Source organism: Zootoca vivipara, chromosome 4 (assembly GCF_963506605.1).
Source record: "Zootoca vivipara chromosome 4, rZooViv1.1, whole genome shotgun sequence".
NCBI classification, from domain to species: Eukaryota; Metazoa; Chordata; class Lepidosauria; order Squamata; family Lacertidae; genus Zootoca; species Zootoca vivipara.
The window spans coordinates 95,040,276-95,061,817 of NC_083279.1; the positions used below are offsets into that span (position 1 = coordinate 95,040,276).

Here is a 21,542-nt window from a genome sequence, read left to right on the forward strand (position 1 = left end):
ACAACTCTTAACAGCTCGGAAATTTAACTCTCCATTTCAAATATTTCCCAAAGTGAGTATCAGGCTTACCAAGAGGTGGAATAAAAAGAATCAGCGGGGGCTGGTGCTCATTGAACTGGTAGGGGAGCCCAAACTGTAGGCATAAACTATTAGGGCGAGGGGCCAGTAAGAGAGCATGAAAGGAATATATTCTGATTTGATCTTACTCTCCAGCTGCAGCCCTTCCACGGCCTTATTTGGGGAATAGCACCACTGGAACTAATTTTGACCTGCTTGTAGGTTTGCACGCCTAGGATCAGGCCCCCAGTTCTGTAACGTCCACCGGGTATGTGGAAGAAATAGATTAGGCGGAGTTGGGAAATTCCTTTTTATATATCTCCACTAGGGGGAGCTGCTGGCAGTACGGACACGAAGGGTATCCTTTTTAAAAAACATTAATTGGTACCAAGCAAGGGGAAATTTAAAGGAAAAAAATGGTGAATAATACATATCTCCTACCACTAGTTTTCTTTTGTAGCCATGGTCTTATTTTTAAGAGTAATGCCCATGGTGTTTTGGGCAGTGGTGTCCTGGCAATTTTTTTATTGATCTGTTGCTTTTCTATGCCATCTTTTCCTCAAGTCATCTCAAGGCAGTGTTCGTGGTTCTCTGCCTGCATGCATTGTCCTCACAACAACCCTGTGAGGTAGGTCAGATTTGGAAGCAGAGACTAGCCCAAGTGAGCTTCATAAGGAAAAGCTGGGTTTCCCTGGTCCTAGTCTGAAGCTCTAACCACTACACCACACTCTTCTTTTGATATGTGGGTGGAACAGGAATCTCACCCATTGGGAGACAACACTGCAGCCAGGAATCTTAGCTAGCATTGCTCAGAAAGGCCTCTTGCTCTTCCTGAGGCCTTGGAGAACATTTGCCAGTCTGAGAAAGCAAAAACTGGCCTAGATGAACCACTAACCTCACTTACTTTAGGACAACTATAGCATCTAGATCAAGGGAAGCAAGAGTACCACTGTATTCTGCTCTGGTCAGACCTCACCTGGAGTACTGTGTCCAGTTCTGGGCACCACAGTTCAAGAAGGATACTGACAAGCTGGAACGTGTCCAGAAGAGGGCAACCAAAATAGGGAGCTGGTTATGTTTAGCCTGGAGTTGTTGTTGTTTAGTCGTTTAGTCGTGTCCGACTCTTCGTGACCCCATGGACCATAGCACGCCAGGCACTCCTGTCTTCCACTGCCTCCTGCAGTTTGGTCAAACTCATGTTCGTAGCTTCGAGAACACTGTCCAACCATCTCGTCCTCTGTCGTCCCCTTCTCCTTGTGCCCTCAATCTTTCCCAACATCAAGGTCTTTTCCAAGGATTCTTCTCTTCTCATGAGGTGGCCAAAGTATTGGAGCCTCAGCTTCACGATCTGTCCTTCAAGTGAGCACTCAGGGCTGATTTCCTTAGGAATGGATAGGTTTGATCTTCTAGCAGTCCATGGGACTCTCAAGAGTCTCCTCCAGCACCATAATTCAAAAGCACCAATTTTTTGGCGATCAGCCTTCTTTATGGTCCAGCTCTCACTTCCATACATCACTACTGGGAAAACCATAGCTTTAACTATACGGACCTTTGTAGGCAAGGTGATGTCTCTGCTTTTTAAGATGCTGTCTAGGTTTGTCATTGCTTTTCTCCCAAGAAGCAGGCGTCTTTTAATTTCGTGGCTGCTGTCACCATCTGTAGTGATCAAGGAGCCCAAGAAAGTAAAATCTCTCACTGCCTGGAGAAGAGAAGGTTAAGGGGTGATATGATAGCCATGTTCAAATATATGAAAGGATGCCATATGGAGGAGGGAGAAAGATTGTTTTCTGCTGCTCCAGAGAAGCAGACACTGAGCAATGGATTCAAACTTCAAGAAAGAAGATTCCACCTAAACATTAGGAAGAACTTCATGACAGTAAGAGCTGTTCGGCAGTGGAATTTGCTACCAAGGGGTGTGGTGGAGTCTCCTTCTTTGGAGGTCTTTAAGCAGAGGCTTGACAGGCATATGTCAAGAATGCTTTGATGGTGTTTCCTGCTCAGCAGGGGGTTGGACTGGATGGCCCTTGTGGTCTCTTCCAACTCTATGATTCTAACTTTGCACATTCAGCAGCAGCAACAACAATTTTATATGCTGCCCATCTGACTGGGTTGCTCCAGCCATTCTAGGCAGCTCCCAACAAAAAACACAACGCAGCATCAAACACTAAAAAAATATTCCCTGAACAGGATCCCTGGATTGCGGGGGGGTCGGGTCCAAACAATCAGGGACCCCAGATAGCAAATCTCTTTGAGACCTTGGAGGGATGTTGCACAGATGGGCTAATGATCTGACCCAGTGGGAGGCAGCTTCACACGGCCTTTGGGGCTGACCGCACCGAACAAAAGCTGACAAATGTCCCCAAACATGCTGGCCTCCCTGTGCGCTCGCCAAGCCTAACTCTTGCAGCTGGCATGGACTTCAAGGAGGGTTTCCTATTTGGATTCAACAAAGCAGAGCCTGCCAGTGCCCAGAGAGGAGTTGGCTGAGCCTCATTCAGCGGCACTTAATATTTTATATTTGACTTGTTTAGCCTGCGGTCTTTGGGTCGCTGCGCTCCCGATCCAGCTCTGCTTCCCTCCGGTGAGCTTACTCCTGAGTAATGGGGTGGGAAGCCTGTGGTGCTGGCTCGTTGCACAAAGACCATTGTCTTGCTCTGTGCGTTCCCTTTGCAAGTCGACAAGGCGAGGCCATCCAACTCCTTTCCTTTCTTTCTCGTCCAGCGGACAAACATTGCCGTTGTTTGTTAAAGGCTGGCTGCTCTTCTGATATTTCCCTGCTGAAAAAATCTCAGCCGCGTGCCAAGGAGAGAGCGAGAGTGGGGCGACACAGATTGTTGACTCAGACCTTGTTCGCACATTTCAGTTTGGGTTGGCTAACCCACAGCCTTTTGGCTTCTCTGAAGGCAGGGCTCCTGGGGGAGCTGGCAATTGATTCCCAGGAAATTCTTCCCCCCCCCCACCCTAAATGGTTGCCCTGGGAAAGCTGCACCCAGAAGACAAAAGCTGCGATACAGCACAGCGCTAAGAGGTTTTCACGCAGAGAGGCGTCGGGCAGCCTCCCTCTGCAGGGCAAGCCGCAAAAGCTGCAATCCAGTACAAAGCCAAGAGGTCTTCATGCAGAGAGGCGATGGGCAGCCTCCCTCTTGAGGGCAAGGCATTCGTTGGAAGTGACTTTACAGAACATCTGAAGCAGCTGATGGCTGATGCTTCCTCAATGGCAAAGGGAAGGGCTTTTCGGAGTGCAGGGGCAATGGTGGAAAAGGCCAATTTTGGGGTCATCTCCTTGAGACACTCTGCAAGGTGTGGCGTCATTTCCCCAGATGATCCAGGTATATCCAGGCGATCCTTCTGGCAACCTGGTACTGAGCCTCATAAAGGACCCCTGATCATTAGGTCCTGTCACGGACGACTCTGGGGTTGCAGCGCTCATCTCACTTTACTGGCTGAGGGAGCCAGCGTACAGCTTCTGGGTCATGTGGCCAGCATGACAAAGCCGCTTCTGGCGAACCAGAGCAGCGCACGGAAACGCCGTTTACCTTCCCGCCGGAGCGGTACCTATTTATCTACTTGCACTTTGACGTGCTTTCGAACTGCTAGGTTGACAGGAGCAGGGACCGAGCAACGGGAGCTCACCTTGTCGCAGGGATTCGAACTGCTGACCTTCTGATCGGCAAGCCCTAGACTCTGTGGTTTAACCCACAGCGCCACCCGCGTCCCTGCTGAGCCTCATAGGTTACAACAAAACCTTGAACATAGCCTGATAGCTCATTGGTTGCCAGTGCAGTTCCCTTAGTACAGGGACGTCCAACTCCCAAGAGACTGCGATCTACTCACAGAGATAAAAAATTGGCAGTGATCTACCCCTTTTGGGGCCTTTTTTAAAGGAGGAAAGTCCCATTTTTGGGGGAGGGGGGTTTCAGATCAAAGTTGTTGAGCTTTCTTTAGGGAGGAAAGTCCTGTTTTTTGGGGGGGTTGGGTCAAACGTTGAGCTTTTGTAAGGGAGGAAAGTCACGTTGTTGAGAGAAATATGCAAAAAACGAGTAAAGGGGAAAGAGGAAAAGTCGCTCACCAGCTCACCAAAAGATTGCTAAGGAAACAATCTACCTCACAGCGATAACTCCCGTTCCAGCGATCATGAGAAAATGGAGGACGGGTTGAGGGGCCGGGGCCGGATGCTTTTATGCCAATTGAAAACGAGCCCACGGTTGACCACGGTCGACAAGAACTTCCCGGGGATCAACCAGTCGATCCTGATTGACCTGTTGGACATCCCTGCCTTAGCAGAAGTGTGATGTCTACATGACCAGGTGTACTACTCAACTACCAGCACATTGCAGTACAGTGGTACCTTGGTTTACAACCATAATCTGTTCTGGGGGTCCGGTTGTAAACCAAGACAAGGCGCACTTTCGCCAATGGGGCCCCCCTCCCCAAAATGGGTTGCAATCCAAAAAAAGGGACACACACTTCCGGGTTTGACGTGATTGGCTCCCAGTACGTTTCCGAGCACAATTCAAAGTGTTGGTGCTGACCTTTAAAGCCCTAAACGGCCTTGGTCCAGTATACCTGAAGGAGCGTCTCCACCTCCATCGTTCTGCCCGGACACTGAGGTCCAGTGCTGAGGGCCTTCTGGCGGTTCCCTCGCTACGAGAAGCTAAGTGACAGGGAACCAGGCAGAGGGCCTTCTCGGTAGTGGCGCCCGCCCTGTGGAACGCCCTCCCATCAGATGTCAAAGAGAAAACAACTACCAGACTTTTAGAAGGCATCTTAAGGCAGCCCTGTTTAGGGAAGCTTTTAATGTTTGATGGATTTCTGTATTTTAATGTTTTGTTGGAAGCCGCCCAGAGTGGCTGGGGGAACCCGGCTAGATGGGCGGGGTATAAATAAATAAATTATTATTATTATTATTATTATTATTATTATTATTATTATTATTATTATTAAATGGTTGCAAACCAAGGTACCACTGTAGTCCAATCATGAGGTTACTGACACATGAATTGTGGTGCATGTATATTCCCCCCCTGTGTGTGTATGTGTGTAGAGCTTGGGCAATGACCCTTGGTTGTAAGATCTAAGGCACTACGACAAGTGTGTGTTCCTGATTTGGCCTGTGAAATGTTGGAAGTCAATGAAATAATCTGCCTGTGAATAGTTAGCATGTCAGGCATCAGGGATGCAAAACAATAAGTTTTTAATTTCACTGCTGCGCTTGTTTTGTTCTTCAACCCTTCTTTTGTTTATCTTTGTTACAGTCACATTTGTTTCATTATTCAGTTGTCGCACTTAGATTTGTTTTGTTAGCTTGCAATTGTTTCCCTGTGTGTCCTCCCCTTCTTGCGTCGCCACTGCCAGCAGAGTTTGTTTTGGCAGCTCTTTCTGGTAGCTACCAGTTCAAAAACCAGAAAACCGCCAGGGGGTTTGGGCTGGGTGTCCATCAGTATGCGGATGATACCCAGCTCTACCTCTGTTTCAAATCGAAACCAGTGAAGGCGGTGAAGGTCCTGTGTGAGTGCCTGGAGGCGGTTGGAGGATGGATGGCGGCTAACAGATTGAGGTTGAATCCTGACAAGACAGAAGTACTGTTTTGGGGGGACAGGGGGCGGGTGGGTGTGGGGGACTCCCTAGTCCTGAATGGGGCAACTGTGCCCCCAAAGGAGCAGGTGCGCAGCCTGGGGGTCATTTTAGACTCACAGCTGTCCATGGAGGCGCAGGTCAATTCTGTGTCCAGGACGGCTGTCTATCAGCTCCATCTGGTACGCAGGCCGAGACCCTACCTGCCTGCAGACTGTCTCGCCAGAGTGGTGCATGCTCTAGTTATCTCCCGTTTGGACTACTGCAATGCACTCTATGTGGGGCTACCTTTGAAGGTGACCTAGAAAAACTAGTACAACTAACAACTTCTTCTTCTTCTTCTTCTTCTTCTTCTTCTTCTTCTTCTTCTTCTTCTTCTTCTTCTTCTTCTTCGATGGGGGCGGGTTCCATTTCCATTTACCATCACCCTCCCTAATGCATCAGAATGGGTATCTGGTTGGCCACTGTGAGAAGAGAACGCTGGACTAGATGGGGAATTAGCATTATCCAGCAGACACTTTGTATGTTCCTATGATATAGTGCAGAGTTGGTCCAAGCTTGGGTCTCCAGCGGTTTTGGGACTACAATTCCCATCATCCCTGACCACTGGTCCTGTTAGCTAGGGATGATGGGAGTTGTAGTCCAAAAACAGCCTACTACTACTACTATTAATAAATTATTATTTATACCCTGCCCATCTGGCTGGGTTTCCCCAGCCACTCTGGGGGGCTTCCAACAGAATATTAAAAAAAACAATAAAATATCAAACATGAAAAACTTCCCTATACAGGGTTGCCTTCAGATGTCTTCTAAAAGTCAGGTAGTTGTTTATTTCCTTGACATCTGGTGGGAGGGCATTCCACAGGACGGGCGCAACTACTGAGAAGGCCCTCTGCCTAGTTCCCTGCAACCTCACTTCTCGTAGGGAGGGAACCACCAAAAGGCCCTCAACCACCAAATGCACCTCAATGCATTTGTTTCAAAATGCTTGGAAATTGAATTAAATAATCTCTATCCAGCTCAATCAATCCAAAATGAGAGGGATTCCTAGGCTGGTATGCATTAGTTTTGCATGAGTAAAGAAGAAGAAGATGAAGATGATTATATACGTGATGGAGTATTATCACAGCCATCCTGCTTTGCTTCCATGCAGTATCCCATGGACCAAGGATGGTTGGTTATTTCAGCACCATGGAGAGATCCCAGTGAGCAACGTGCTCCTAGAAAGGCTGTTTGAGCCTTACAGCTCACCTCTCTTTGTTGTTGTTGTTGTTGTTGTTGTTGTTGTTGTTGTTGTTGTTGTCGTTTAGTCGTTTAGTCGTGTCCGACTCTTCATGACCCCATGGACCATAGCACGCCAGGCACTCCTGTCTTCCACTGCCTCCCGCAGTTTGGTCAAACTCATGTTTGTAGCTTCGAGAGCACTGTCCAACCATCTCGTCCTCTGTCGTCCCCTTCTCCTTGTGTCCTCCATCTTTCCGAACATCAGGGTCTTTTCCAGGGAGTCTTCTCTTCTCATGAGGTGGCCAAAGTATTGGAGCCTCAGCTTCAGGATCTGTCCTTCCAGGGAGCGTTCAGGGCTGATTTCCTTCAGAATGGATAGGTTTGATCTTCTTGCAGTCCATGGGGAGTCTCCTCCAAGAGTCTCCTCCAGCACCATAATTCAAAAGCATCAATTCTTCGACGATCAGCCTTCTTTATGGTCCAGCTCTCACTTCCATACATCACTACTGGGAAAACCATAGCTTTAACTATATGGACCTTTGTAGGCAAGGTGATGTCTCTGCTTTTTAGAGTCTCTTAAAGCTCTAATAACTTAGGCACAAAATATCTGAAAGACCATCTCCACTCCTACCAACCTTCTTGTCTGCTAAGCTCTGCAGAAGGAGCTCTCTTGATAGTTCCACCACTCTCAAAAGTGCAGGGAATGGCAGCCTGGGACGGAGCTTCTCTGTGGCAGCCCTTGAACTGTGGGATCTCCCGCCCTACAGAGCTTTTTCTAGCATCCTTATAGTACAGCTTCTGGCCTGTGCTGAAGTTGCAGCTCTTTGCCCTGGTTTTGTGGGGCCCACCTCTTGGGCTGAATTTATACCATTCTGTTTTAGCATGGTAATTAATTAATTTGTTTTTTAAAAAACAACATCCACGAATAATCATTTGTTCTATTGCTTTAACCTTCCTTGGGATCTTATGGTGAAGGACAGGTACAATATCCTACTACTGCTTTTATTTTATTTTATTTTATTTTATTTTATTTTATTTTATTTTATTTTATTTATACCAGGCTAGCCCTAGCCACTCTGGGCAGCTTCCAACATATATAAAAACATAAGAAAACATTAAACATTAAACAACTTCCCTAGACAGGGCTACCTTCAGACGTCTTCTAATGGTTCTCCTTGGCTCGGGGGTCTCATAACTCCATACCCTCCAACATTTCTTGTAGCAGCTAAAAAAGCCAATGCAATTCTGGGCTGCATCAATAGGAGTATAGCATCTAGATCAAGGGAAGTAATAGTACCACTGTATTCTGCTCTGGTCAGACCTCACCTGGAGTACTGTGTCCAGTTCTGGGCACCACAGTTCAAGAAGGATACTGACAAGCTGGAACGTGTCCAGAAGAGGGCAACCAAAATGGTCAAAGGCCTGGAAATGATGCCTTATGAGGAATGGCTTAAGGAGCTGGGTATGTTAGCCTGGAGAAGAGAAGGTTAAGGGGTGATATGATAGCCATGTTCAAATATATAAGAGGATGTCATATAGAAGAGGGTGAAAGGTTGTTTTTTTGCTGCTCCAGAGAAGCGGACATGGGGCAATAGATTTAAACTACAAGAAAGAAGATTCCACCTAAACATTAGGAAGAACTTCATGACAGTAAGAGCTGTTCGGCAGTGGAATTTGCTGCCAAGGAGTGTGGTGGAGTCTCCTTCTTTGGAGGTCTTTAAGCGGAGGCTTGACAGCCATCTGTCAGGAATGCTTTGATGGTGTTTCCTGCTTGGCAGGGGGTTGGACTGGATGGCCCTCGTAGTCTCTTCCAACTCTACGATTATATAATTCTATTTCTCTGATGAAAATAGGGACATCTTAAGGAAAAGTGGGACATTCTGGGATCAATTCAGAAACTGGGACGGCTTCTGTAAATCCGGGACTGTCCCTGGAGGGTCAGCATCAGGCTTAGAGCCAGGAAGCTACTCTGTCCCCCTGACTAGAGACATTGGGGGGCCTACAAATCTTTGATCTGGCCAGTGATGGTGCTTCACGGTCCCTGGAAGGCTGCACTGCATGATAATCCTTAGTATGTATTTCAGTGCTTATATATGCAACTGGAGCCTCCAGTTTTCTAGAATCAGAAAAATTCTCTCCAGAGGATTAGAGACTCAAAGAGCTGGAGAGGGTCTTGTACCATGTTACCTGCTGTCCCGTATTCCTGTTTCTGAGTGAATGTGTTCAGCCTGCCCAATGTAATTACGTGAGCTGACAAACCCCACAATATGCGCCTGGACTGGGAGTCTGTGGCAATCAGGCTTATGCGTTTCTGACACTATCCCTAACACTATTTGAAAGCCTCATCAACTCGGTATAAATCTGTTTTGACAGTTGTTTATATTATTAGGGGAAGGGCTGAAGTGTGGTAATAAACTTTTTTTTTTTTAGAAAGAGACGAATAAAAAGAACAGCTCTGTTCAAGATCTCAGGCAGGGAGAACTGTAGCTCAGGAAATCTCGCCTAATAGGAGGGTAAAGGTAAAGGGGCCCCTGACCATTAGGTCCAGTCGCGGACGATTCTGGGGTTGCGGCACTCATCTCGCTTTACTGGGTCATGTGGCCAGCATGACAAAGCCGCTTCTGGCAAACAAGAGCAGCACACGGAAATGCCGTTTACCTTCCCGCCGAAGTGGTACCTACTTATCTACTTGCACTTTGACATGCTTTCGAACTGCTAGGCTGGCAGGAGCTGGGACCGAGCAACGGGAGCTCACCCTTTTGCGGGGATTCGAACTGCCGACCTTCTGATCGGCAAGCTCTAGGCTCAGTGGTTTAACCCACAGAGCCACCCGCGTCCCTATCACCACCTGCCATAGGAGGGTACAAGCCTGCAGCTCTGGGTTTGGGAAGGGCAATCGCTCAGTGGTAGAACATCTGCTTTGCATGCAAAAGATCGCAGGTTCAATCCCTGGAATCTCCAGGCAAGGCTGGGAACATTCCCTATCTGAATCCCTGGAGAGCTGCTGCCAGCCAGTGCAGTCGATACTGAGCTAGATGGGCCAATGGTATGTGGCTTCCTATGGAGTTGTATCAGCAGTAGAATAAGGAATATACGTGACATACTTCTTTCTTTTTTCTTTACTTGTTGTTTAGTCGTTTAGTCATGTCTGACTCTTCGTGACCCCATGGACCATAGCACGCCAGGCACTCCTGTCTTGCACTGCCTCCCGCAGTTTGGTCAAACTCATGTTGGTAGCTTCGAGAACACTGTCCAACCATCTCACTGCAAGAGGTGTTGAAATTTTGGGAGGTTGGTTATCTACAATGGGATGGTCTCGGGTGGTGGGGCACACATTTTTATTCTTATTTATTTATGATATTTTTTAAAAAGGGAGGAAAGAGGATCGGGCAAATTCAATGGCTCAATAGCTATGCTCTGACTCCACAGTCAGAAGCAGCAATGCTTCTGAGTTCGAGGCGCTGGGAGCCACAGGAGGGGAGAGGCCTCTTCTGGCTGGATCCTGCTTGCTGGCTTCCCATTGGGGCAGCTGGTTGGCTTCTGTGAGAACAGGATGCCGGCCTAGATGGGCTATTCGCCTGATCAACGGCTTTCTCCCCACGTTCGATTCCCACCAACTGATGCTCAAAGACATACCTCTTTTCCACTGGAGGTAAGACACAGCCATTGAGACTGCTAGCCACCATGATGCACAAAACCAGAAACATAAGAGTGGAGGGTTCCCTAATGCGTCAGCTCAACTTGAAGACAGAACCGGGTACTTCAGAGGCGGGAGAAGTTGAAAACCATATGCAGGCTGCAAGGCCAAGGCAATACTGTAAGACAGATCGGCCGTTTCTGTGTTGAGTTGAGTTGAGTTGCCCCAAACGCCGTGTTGTGCTCTCGGAAACGCCAGCCAGAACATGCGTAATTTTTCTGCCCCTCTCCCGATTCACCCACAGAGATGTTTCCAATTACGAAGCTTTAAAGCGAGAGGTTCAAATGTGAAAGACGATCAGAAACTATATTTATCCGTCACGGTCGGCTCTTTAGAGCGTGACTGGCTCTATGAGAAACAGCCCCGCCTAGGAGTTAATCGAATTCTTCTCTTTGATTCCACATTTTGAGATGCCTCTCTTTCTGTCGTCTCACAAATCCTCCCTTACTCTAGTCTACCAGAATTCTCTGTCCTATTGAAGTGCAAAGTTTCAACACACAAAAGTTTTAACCAAGTGCTCTTTAAAGCGTTTCGTTGATGAAAACAGTTGCCAGTTTATAAGCTCCTTTCACAGAACGCTTGAGAGTGTTAAATGCCACCATTTCTAGTATGCTGTTCTGCACAAACGTTTTTTGTTTCTCCAGACCAGGACACCGTCTAGCGTACGTTTGTCCATGTGGCACACAAACACACAATATAGGGAGGAATTCAACATAGAGCTAGAACATTTCTGCCAGCCTGATGGAATGATCTACCTTTCCACCCACCTGAGCTGATTCTTTGGGGGGGTCAAAGCTGCTGGAAACCTATACCCTCCAACATTTCTCCAATGAAAATAGGGACATCCCATTCCATAATGACATTAAAATAAAAAAATTCCTTCAGTAGCACCTTAAAGACCAACTAGTTAGTCTTTGACTTAACTTAGTTGGTCTTTAACTTAACTTAGTTAACTTTAACTAGTTAGTCTTTAACTTAACTTAGTTGGTCTTTAAGGTGCTACTGAAGGAATTTTTTTATTTTACTTCGACCCAGACCAACACGGCTACCTACCTGTAACCATAATGACATTTTTACTGTTTATACCCCACACATCTTACTGGGTTGCCCCAGCCACTCCCAACATATATAAAACAATAATAAAACATTAAAAGAAAACCTTCCCTATACAGGATTGCCTTCAGATGGCTCTGGGGTCGGTTAAGTCCACACCCTCCAACATTTTTCCAATGAAAACAGGACATTAGTGGATCAAATCAGAAACCAGGACGGCTTCTCCAAATCAGGAACATCCCTGGGAAATAGGGACACAAAAGGGGAGAGTTGCTCTTGTGCTCAGATCCCTCTAGTCGGTTTTCTACCGAGGCAACTGGTTGGCCACTGTGAGAACAGGATGCTTGATTCGATGGGCCACTGACTGGCCTGATTCAGCAGGCTACTCTTATGTTCTTACGTTAATTTTGGAAAGGGGAGAGGGCAGGGCCATAGCTATGGGGAGGGTAGCCGGTCCACCCCCCACCCCCCGGGACAAGCCTTCAGAGGGGCACCATTGAAATTCCCAGTCTCTCTGTGTGTGTACACAAATGTACGTTGGGGTGTGTGTGCCAAACTGAGTCTTTGACCCGGGTGAAATAAAGTCTAGTCTCGGATGCGACGCTCTTGGCATCAACCCAGGCCTCTTCAGATGGATGCGAGCCCACGAGCGCCCCATTGGTGACCCTGACCCACTTCCTAGCATGGCCTTCTCAGCACTCACACCCCAAATGCATACCTGCCAAGTTGCTGTCAGAGAAATAAGGGACCGGGCCGGAAATAGCAGACCGGAAGTAGCGCTGCCGCCATTTTGGAACTGGGCGGAGCATGCTCAGAAGTGACTTTTGATGCTGCTTTGCCCAGTTCCAAAATGGCCGCCGCGCCAGAAGTCTCACTGCAGCCATTTTGGAACTGGACAGAGCAGCATCAAAAGTCACTTCTGAGCATGCTCCGCCCAGTTCCAAAATGGCCACCGCGCCAGAATAAACCGGGAAAAAACAAAAAAATCCATTTTTTCAGCTAGGAACACCTGGGAAAACGGGGATTTCCCAGGGAAAATGGGAGACTTGGCAGCTATGCAAATGTGGAACCTCTCCCCACCCCCCACCCCCCGAGGTTTACTCCTCACCCCACCACTGAGTGCTTACCAAAAGCTGACAAAAATGGGTCTGTTTTGTCTAGCTTTTGAGGCAGCTTTCTGATAAACGTCTACCTGACTGGACCTAATTTTTAATCAACCCCTCCTGTCATTTTATTTAATTGGCTTAAATAGTCACATTATCATGTTCTTATGCTGCAAACGGCTCTGTAAAATTAGTATTGAAAAGCGGTATTAAAAATACTGCCTGTTGTTGTTCTGTTGTTGTTGTTGTTGTTGTTGTTGTTTATTCATTCATTCATTTATAATGTCCCAGCTCCCCCCCTACAGGGACTCAAGGAGGCTTACAGATAAATTAGAAACAGGTAATCAGTCAAAACAGTTTAAAAACAGAAAAACCAAAAACCAAAAAGGTGAAAAGGATAGGCCCAGGCTACATCCCGTCAGCAGCTTTGTCCCAAGTCCCCTTCCCATCCTTACATGTGCTTCCAGAACATTGTGGAGCGTTTCCTTTCCCCTTGCATTTCAGTCAGATTTGGCAGTCTTGGCCGCCCCATTTGCCAAACCAAACTTTCGAAGTTCAGAGGCGGAGAAGGCTTTGAAGGGCAGGGTGGTGACTAATGGCTAAGCCCATTGCTGAGGTAAGAGCCTCACATGGCGCGGGTTCAAACTCCTCAGAGGCCGCTCCGGATAAGGGTCCCCCTGATCAAAGCATCAGGTTCCAAGCCTGCCTCTAATCCAGGTCTTTAAGAGAGTCGGCAAGAACCCATTTGCCGGTGGCAGGGAATAAATCACAGCGACCAAAGGGCATTCACCTCAGGGTCTCAAGATGGCACATGGAGAAACCAAAGGCGAGGCACAATTGTCGTTTTTGCGCAGCTAGAGGTGGACATTCCTTCTGAGCCATGGCCATCACCGAACTGTCAAGAGGGTCATTCTCCAGCTGTGAGCCGTAAAATACCTTTTATGAACAAAAGGAGAATGGTTTATGGCCATGCCAGCTAGATGATAAAAGTTGCACGGGAAGTACCGGTAGCTGGCTGGGTGGCTGGGATAGAATCCTTTCCAAAATATCCGCTTCACTTCTGTTTACTCCTCAGATTTCCAGCTGCAACATGGAGACAAAACACAGTCTTCTCGACTGCAGCATGGTCAACTGTGGGCTTTTTGTGCTCCACGAAGCGAGTTTTTACCCTTTTTTATTATTGCCTAGGCCAGGCACCCCCAAACTGCGGCCCTCCAGATGTTTTGGCCTACAACGCCCATGATCCCTAGCTAACAGGACCAGTGGTCAGGGATGATGGGAATTGTAGTCCAAAACATCTGGAGGGCTGAGGTTTGGGGGTGCCTGGTCTAGGCATTCCGCCTCCACTTTCACTCGAAAGTGACGCAGCTTTCAAGAGTAATGTATGAATGAATGAATGAATGAATGAATGAATGAATGAATGAATGAATGAATCTCCACACAGCTGTGTGGGTTAGCAGCGAAAAGTCTGATGATAATAATAATAATAATAATAATAATAATAATAATAATAATAATAATAATTTATTACTTATACCCCACCCATCTGGCTGGATTTCCCCAGCCACTCTGGGTGGCTTCCAACAGGAGATTAAAAATACATTAAAACATCAGTCATTAAAAACTTCCCTAAACAGGGCAGCCTTCAGATATCTTCTAAAAGCCAGGTAGTTGTTTATTTCCTTGGCATCTGATGGAAGTGTGTTCCACAGGGCTGGGGCCACTACTGAGAAGGCCCTCTGCCTGGTTCCCTGTAACTTTGCTTCTTGCAGTGAGGGAACCGCCAGAAGGCCCTTGGTGCTAGACCTCAGTGTCCAGGCAGAACGATGGAGGTGGAGACGCTCCTTCAGGTATACTGGGCTGAGGCTGTTTAGGGCTTGTTGTGGAATCTCACAACTACCATCAGTCGACCAGAAGGTGCTTTTTACTGGTGCAGGGGATGATTCCATGGCCCTGTTGATGTACGCATTTCCTTTTTGATTGCATTTATATCCCACCTGTTTCTCCAAGGAGCTCAAGGTGACATAAGTGGTTCTGCCCCACCTCAGCTAATCCCCACAACAATCTTGTGAGGTTGTTAGGCTGAGAGGTGATGCCTGGCCCTACGTCACCCAGAGAACTTCATGGCCAAGTGGGGATTCGAACCCTGCTCTCTCAAGTGCCACTATAATCACTATACCTTACCTCAGGCAGCAAAATTTCTTGGGCTGATGCCAGTATTACTCATAAGGCAGTAATGGACAAACTTGGCCCCCCAGCTGTTTTGGGACTACAATTCCCATCACCCCTGACCACTGGTCCTATTTGCTATGGATGATGGGAGTTGTAGTCCCAAAACAGCTGGTGGGCCAAGTTTGGCCATCATTGTCATCCTATATAATAAAGTCCAAGTGTCTCTGCATCCAGTCCCTGTGTCCGTGGGTTTGCGCTACTGCGCATGTGCCCCACGGGCAGCCGTTGGGACTTGGAGTGCAGAGACACGAGTCATTCAGCTCCCTCCCTCCCTCAGTTCAGTCAATCAGTCCGTCAGTGCTTGAGAGTCGTGTGTTGTTTGTTGGCGGCGGCGGAGCAGGACGGGACGGTCTGCTCTGGCCGGTCGGTCGGTCGGTGTTGGATGGAGGGTCCCGTTCGCCTCGCCTGCTCTCTCTGGAATGTACTGGGGGGCAGCTGCTGAGTGGGAGCGAGGACTCTGCTGCCGCTGAGGAGAGGTGAGAAGGAGGGAAGCCGCGGCGCTGGTGGGCGGGTTGGGGTGGGTGGGGTGGGTTGGCTGTGGTGGGTGTGTTAAAAGCCGGTGAGGGGGTGAAGAGAGGCCAAAGAAGTGCCGGGGCTTCGGGAAGGGAACGCACGCGTCTGCCCGCCCTCCTGCGTGAGTCAGCAAGCGACAGGCGCGTGCGCACGGCTCCGCTCGCGAGGGTTTTTACAAATGTTTGACAACATATGTCCTAGTGCCCGTTTATTTAACGGGCTCAATGACACTAGTAAGATATAAGCATCTGTAAGACCATCCCATCCCATCCCATCAGGCATGGTGTCACAATTTGGGGATGTTGGTAGTGCTGTGGCCTCTTGGGCTTGCCGATCAGAAAGCCAGCAGTTCGAATCAGCACAACGGGGTGAGCTCCCATTGCTCTGTCCCAGCTTCTGCCAACCTAACAGTTCAAAAGCACACCAGCGTGTGTAGATAAATAGGTACCGCTGCGATGGGAAGGTAAACGGCGTTTCTGTGCGCTCTGGTACTTGTCACAGTGTCCCGTGTGCCAGAAGCGGTTTAGTCCTGCTGGCCACATGACCCAGAAAAGCTGTCTGCGGACAAATGGCGGCTCCCTTGGCCTGAAAGCGGAGATGAGTGCCGCACCCCATAGTCAAATTGGACTTAACCATCCAGGGGTCTTTTACCTTTACCTTAGCGCCACAACACCATTGGGAAAGTCATGGTGGTCACCTCTGTTGATAGGATTAAATAGTGGGAATAAGACTTGAGGATGTTGATAGCAAATCAGTCAAAGCACAAAGCTGTTCTGTGCCCTTTGGGGACATGAAATTTCTGGCAATGGGGAGCTGCTTCTGAGAACAGAGACAGAATGAGACGCTTCACAGCCTGATGGCTGCACAGACTACTTAGTATGTTTTCAGATAGGGATTAGGGAAACGTGGAAGTGTGCTGTGAGCTGGGAACTGGTTTCCGTCAACCGCAATGCCGTGCGTTTGGTTATGAAATTCATTAAAGCCAGGTCAATTGGGGACGCCTGTCAGGGTTTTGGGAGTGCCAAGTCTCCTTCTCTGGGACCTTTGAGGATTGCCAAAATTGCTAATGGTGCTGGCCGGGTGTGCTTCTTTCTTTGCCTTCCCAGAGCCTTGTTCAAGACTCCCTCGGTTCTAGCCCTGAACCAGACGCAGCACTGCAAGCAGCTGGAAGGGCTGGTGGTTTCGCAAGTGCAGCTGTGCCGCAGCAACCTGGAGCTGATGCAAACCATCATCCAGGCAGCACGGGAGGTGATCAAGACGTGCCGCAAGACCTTCTCCGACATGCGGTGGAATTGCTCCTCCATCGAGCTGGCGCCCAACTACCTCCTGGATTTGGAGAGAGGTAAAAGGGTACTATTTGCATAACACACATTTAGTGCCTCAATTCTGCAGACTTTAAATATTATTATATTATTATATTATATTATATTATATTATATTATGAGGCCGTGTGTATTACTTGGTTCCGGGATGGGATGAAATGAGAAAACACAGACATGTTAGACCTGGAAGGACAGGATAATAGATTTGGATGGCATGCGTATTTGTGGTACAATAAAAGCAAAGTACATAAAATGACATTTTATTTTAAGAAAGTAATATCAAAGTACAATAAAACAAGCAGGAGAAGTTAATATGCAAGAAACCAGAAGAGGAAGTCGGGGAGGCGGGGGGGGGGGGGGAGTTTAGGAAATGCATTTTTCTTTCTTTGTGAACAATGTTAGTGTGATGAATACAACATTGTAAAACCTAATAAAATTATTTTTAAAAAAAGATTAAAAAAAATTCTGTAGGCTGGCCATGCTAGGGTGGCTGCAGCTCAGCGGTAGAGAACCCGGTTTGCATGCAAAACATCCCCGGTTCAATCCCTGGTGTTTATAGGTGGGGCTGGGAATGATCCTGAACCAGAGCTGCTGCAGGTCAGTGCAGGCAATACTGAGCCAATGGTCCAGCTCATTTTAAGGCAGCACCCTATGTTCTTAGATTCATGTATCTGATATGTAGGGCCACCCCAAGGCATTTTGTTGAACGCAGACTGGATGCCTCTCTATGGGTGCCCCATCTGCTTTGTATGTAGAAGGTTCCCCGATTCAATCCTCTGCATCTCCAGGTAGGGTTTGGAATGTCCCCTGCCTCAAACTTTGGAGAGCAATGGCCTGACTCATTATAAAGCAGTTCTCTGTGTTCTTAAATGGCAAGTGCCCCCCCCCCCCATGTACAGAAACGGACTGGACTGGCAGTTGAATCTTACTTCCACACTGGCAACAGAATACAGTCCCCAAGGACATCTGTGGACAGGTGGCTGGTTTAGTGGGTGCATAACACGCCCATAGCACACTTTGCTATGCCTTCCAGCAGAGGGGAATTGCCAGGGGGCACAGGTGGAGGAACATTTGGGGGCCGGCCTGCCTTCATATGTCTGCCACCTGAGGCAATGACCTCACTCTGCCTAATGATAGGGCTGGTTCACTCATCTCTTAGTTCAGGCACCCCCAAACTTCAGCCTTCCAGATGTTTTGGACTACAATCCCCATCATCCCTCACCACTGGTCCTGTTAGCTAGGGATCATGGGAGTTGTAGGCCAAAACATCTGGAGGGCCGCAGTTTGGGGATGCCTGTCTTAGTTAGATGAATAGCTCCGCTGGTCTGAGCTTAGTGCTGATAAGGCCAAGGTTGCAAGTTGCATTTCCACACGGGACAGCTGCATATTCCTGCATTGCAAGGGGTTGAACTAGATGACCCTCAAGGTCCCTTCCAACTCTATGATTGCATTTAGTTCGCTGTAGAGCTGCAGTGACTTCCCAAAACTGCCCTGAGACTTGCGGGTATAGGGCAGAATAATAATAATAATAATAATAATAATAATAATAATAATACAGAAAATAAGAATAACTGAATATTCTGGCCCGGTTTTCAGTGAATATTCAATACCTACATTTGGCATCCTGTGATACCTGTGATTTCTGCATTGGGTATTTTTTAAAAAATATTGGACATTTTGCAGTTTGGGGTAATTCCTGGCAGCTATTTTTGCCACCTGGCAGTACTTTGCTAGACGAGAAGCGACGACCTTTAGAGATTGACAGCCTGATTAGCATGAGAGCTTCTGAGATTTCCTATTAGTTGAGCCATGTTCCCCTCCCCCATTTGTTTTCTACCCAACTGAAAATCCAATGGAAATGTGTTTCTACCGGCCCTTCTGTCTCCGCAGGCACGAGGGAGTCGGCCTTTGTGTACGCCCTCTCCGCCGCAGCCATCAGCCACACCATCGCCAGAGCCTGCACCACCGGGGACCTCCCTGGCTGCTCCTGCGGTCCCATCCCAGGTGAGACACCTGGACCTGGGTATCGCTGGGGAGGATGTGCTGACAACCTCAACTATGGTCTTGTCATGGGGTCCAAATTTTCAGATGCTCCCATGAAGATGAAAAAATCAGGATCACAAGCCAATAAGCTGATGCATCTGCACAACAGTGAAGTAGGGAGACAGGTAACCAATTCCGAAAAGAGATGTTCTCATTATGCAATCGCCGTCCGGGGTTAACGAAAAGGGTTGAAAGCCGGTAACGGATTCAACCAGCAATCGGGCTGGACCTGTGTACAAAGGGAGAGCTTTCGGCTGGGCGTCACCCTGCCGAGAAGCAAATGGAGGTGGAATCCTCAAGCTGGCAGACTGTGGGTGCCATTAAGGGAAACTGGGCAGGAGACCCATTGCACCAGTACGTTTTCTCCTGGGGTCACTCATGGCAGAGTACCTGGAGGGAGATATTGGCCTGTTCTCTGGCTGCCACCAAGAAGGCCCTCTCCCCAATCCTTGCCCTGCCTGCCTGTGTTTGAGCACAGGCACCAGGTTCAATCCCTGCGATCTTCAGGTCGGTCTGGTAAAGACCCCTGTTTGAGACCCTGGAGAGCCAGTGCTAGTCAGTTTGATGGTCTCATTGAGTCCCCCCCCCCAATATTGCAACCCTTTGGCTTTTCTGGGAGATTCCATCCATTCTCTGCTCCGTGGCCATCAATGTTTCAGTTATTGCCTTGCATATCCAGGTTATGGCTTGCCATACATTCTTTTTCCCCCAGTTTCCACTAAGTGTTCTGTTTTGGTCTGGCTCCCACCTCCCTTGCTCGGCAAGCAAAAATGCCTGGCTGAGTTGGCCTTCCCTAACCCAAATCAAGGGGACCCAGGTGGCGCTGTGGTTAAACCACTGAGCCTAGGGCTTGCTGATCAGAAGGTCGGCGGTTCGAATCCCTGTGACGGGGTGAGCTCCTGTTGCTTGGTCCCAGCTCCTGGCAACCTAGCAGTTCGAAAGCATGTCAAAATGCAAGTAGATAAATAGGAACTGCTACAGCGGGAAGGTAAATGGCGTTTCCATGTGCTGCTCTGGTTTGCCAGAAGTGGCTTTGTCATGCTGGCCACATGACCTGGAAGCTATACGCCGGCTCCCTCGGCCAATAATGCGAGATGAGCGTGCAACCCCAGAGTCGGTCACGACTGGACCTAATGGTCAGGGGTCCCTTTACCTTTAACCCAAATCAATAGGACTTTTACTCCTGAATGGAGATGTTTAGGCTTGCAGCTTACAAATGGAGGCTGCATAGCGCTTGCTTGCTAAGCTAACTATCCTTCTGCAACCAGCTGGTGTGGTTGGCTGCTCACATTCAGAGGTGGCTGCATGGACAAAAACAGGTGGAGAGGTGAATCTAAAAAGTAGAGGATTTCTGCAAATGAATTCTAAAAGTGCAGAGGCCCATTCAAAACTCCAACCCAACTTTTCAGGGATTTTGCCCATTGGTTGAGTGGGACGTGGGTGGCGCTGTGGTCTAAACCACTGAGCCCCTGGGGCTTGCTGATCAGAAGGTGGCAGTTTGAATCTCGGTGGTGCCCTGTCCCAGCTTCTGCCAATCCAGCAGTTTGAAAGCACGCCAGTGCAAGTAGATAAATATGTACCGCTGCAACGGGAAGGTAAATGGCATTTCCGTGCGCTCTGGTTTCCATCACGGCGTTCCGTTGCACCAGAAGCGGTTTAGTCCTGCTGGCCACATGACCTGGAAAGCTGTCTGTGGACAAACAGAGATGAGTGTCGTAACCCCATAGTTGTCTTTGACTGGATTTAACCATCCAGGGGTCCTTTACCTTTACATTTTACCTGAGTGGGCATGTCAACTCCTTACTGAGGCCATCCTCTGATATGAAGCAGCCTCTTTGGCTGGTAGATTCTAGATGGGGTGACTTTTCATGCCACTGAATTCCATTTCTGTATATTATTATTATTATTATTATTATTATTATTATTATTAATTTAAAAAAGAAAGAAATAGCTCCAGTTATAAAGGGGTTTGTGTGTGCCACATCCTCCACCTCGACTCAGAGATGCGTTTTTGTGTAATTTTTCCCACGATGAGCAAAGGCTGGGTGAATTGTTTCATGGTGTAACAGAGCAGTGTAAGCAAAAATGGTGGGTCCTTGCCCCTGTGAGCTTACAATCTAAATTCCAGCAGTGGGGCAAAACGACGGAGGGCGGAGCGGGGCAGGGAGGTGGAGTCAAGGGGCAAAGAGAGATTATCGGGGGTAGAATCGAAATGTTTCCCCTAACCTATGCAAATTATATACAAATGAGTTTCATTCATGTGCCCAAGATGCACAGCCTTGATTGTAACACAGTGAGGACATTTACTCCTTTCAGCGTTTCCTTGGGAGGGGTGGCAACAGTTGCGGTGGGTGGGTGGGTGGTTGATGGTGAGCATTTGAGCAAAAGGGAAAAGTCACTTCAAAATCCCTGTGCTCCTCTTTCTACAGGCCCTGAAAGCTTCTCTGGAGATGAAATGCAAATGCCACGGAGTATCTGGTTCCTGCTCGATCAAGACCTGCTGGAGGGGGCTTCAGGAACTGAGAGACATTGCCCTGGATTTAAAAAACAAATACCTTTCAGCTACAAAGGTGGTGCATCGGCCTATGGGCACCCGCAAGCATCTAGTCCCCAAGGATCTTGATATCCGCCCAGTAAAGGAGACAGAGTTGGTTTATTTGCAAAGCTCGCCTGATTTCTGCATGAAGAACGAGAAAGTGGGATCGCACGGGACTCAGGACAGGT

General features: G+C 48.1%; 1 protein-coding gene across 2 annotated transcripts in view; it reads left to right on the plus strand.

The window, feature by feature from the left end:
* WNT11 (Wnt family member 11) overlaps positions 1-21,542 on the plus strand; it is a 56,057-nt gene that overhangs the window by 17,967 nt on the left and 16,548 nt on the right. Inside the window, exons 3-5 of one of the 2 annotated variants that reach the window (XM_035116173.2) lie at positions 16,560-16,795; positions 18,666-18,943; positions 21,248-21,540. In XM_035116173.2, the coding sequence (XP_034972064.1) occupies positions 16,560-16,795; positions 18,666-18,943; positions 21,248-21,540 (807 nt within the window). Of the gene's footprint in view, positions 1-15,494; positions 16,796-18,665; positions 18,944-21,247; positions 21,541-21,542 lie in introns of those variants that run through there. The other variant, XM_060273927.1, reaches the window with a different exon arrangement.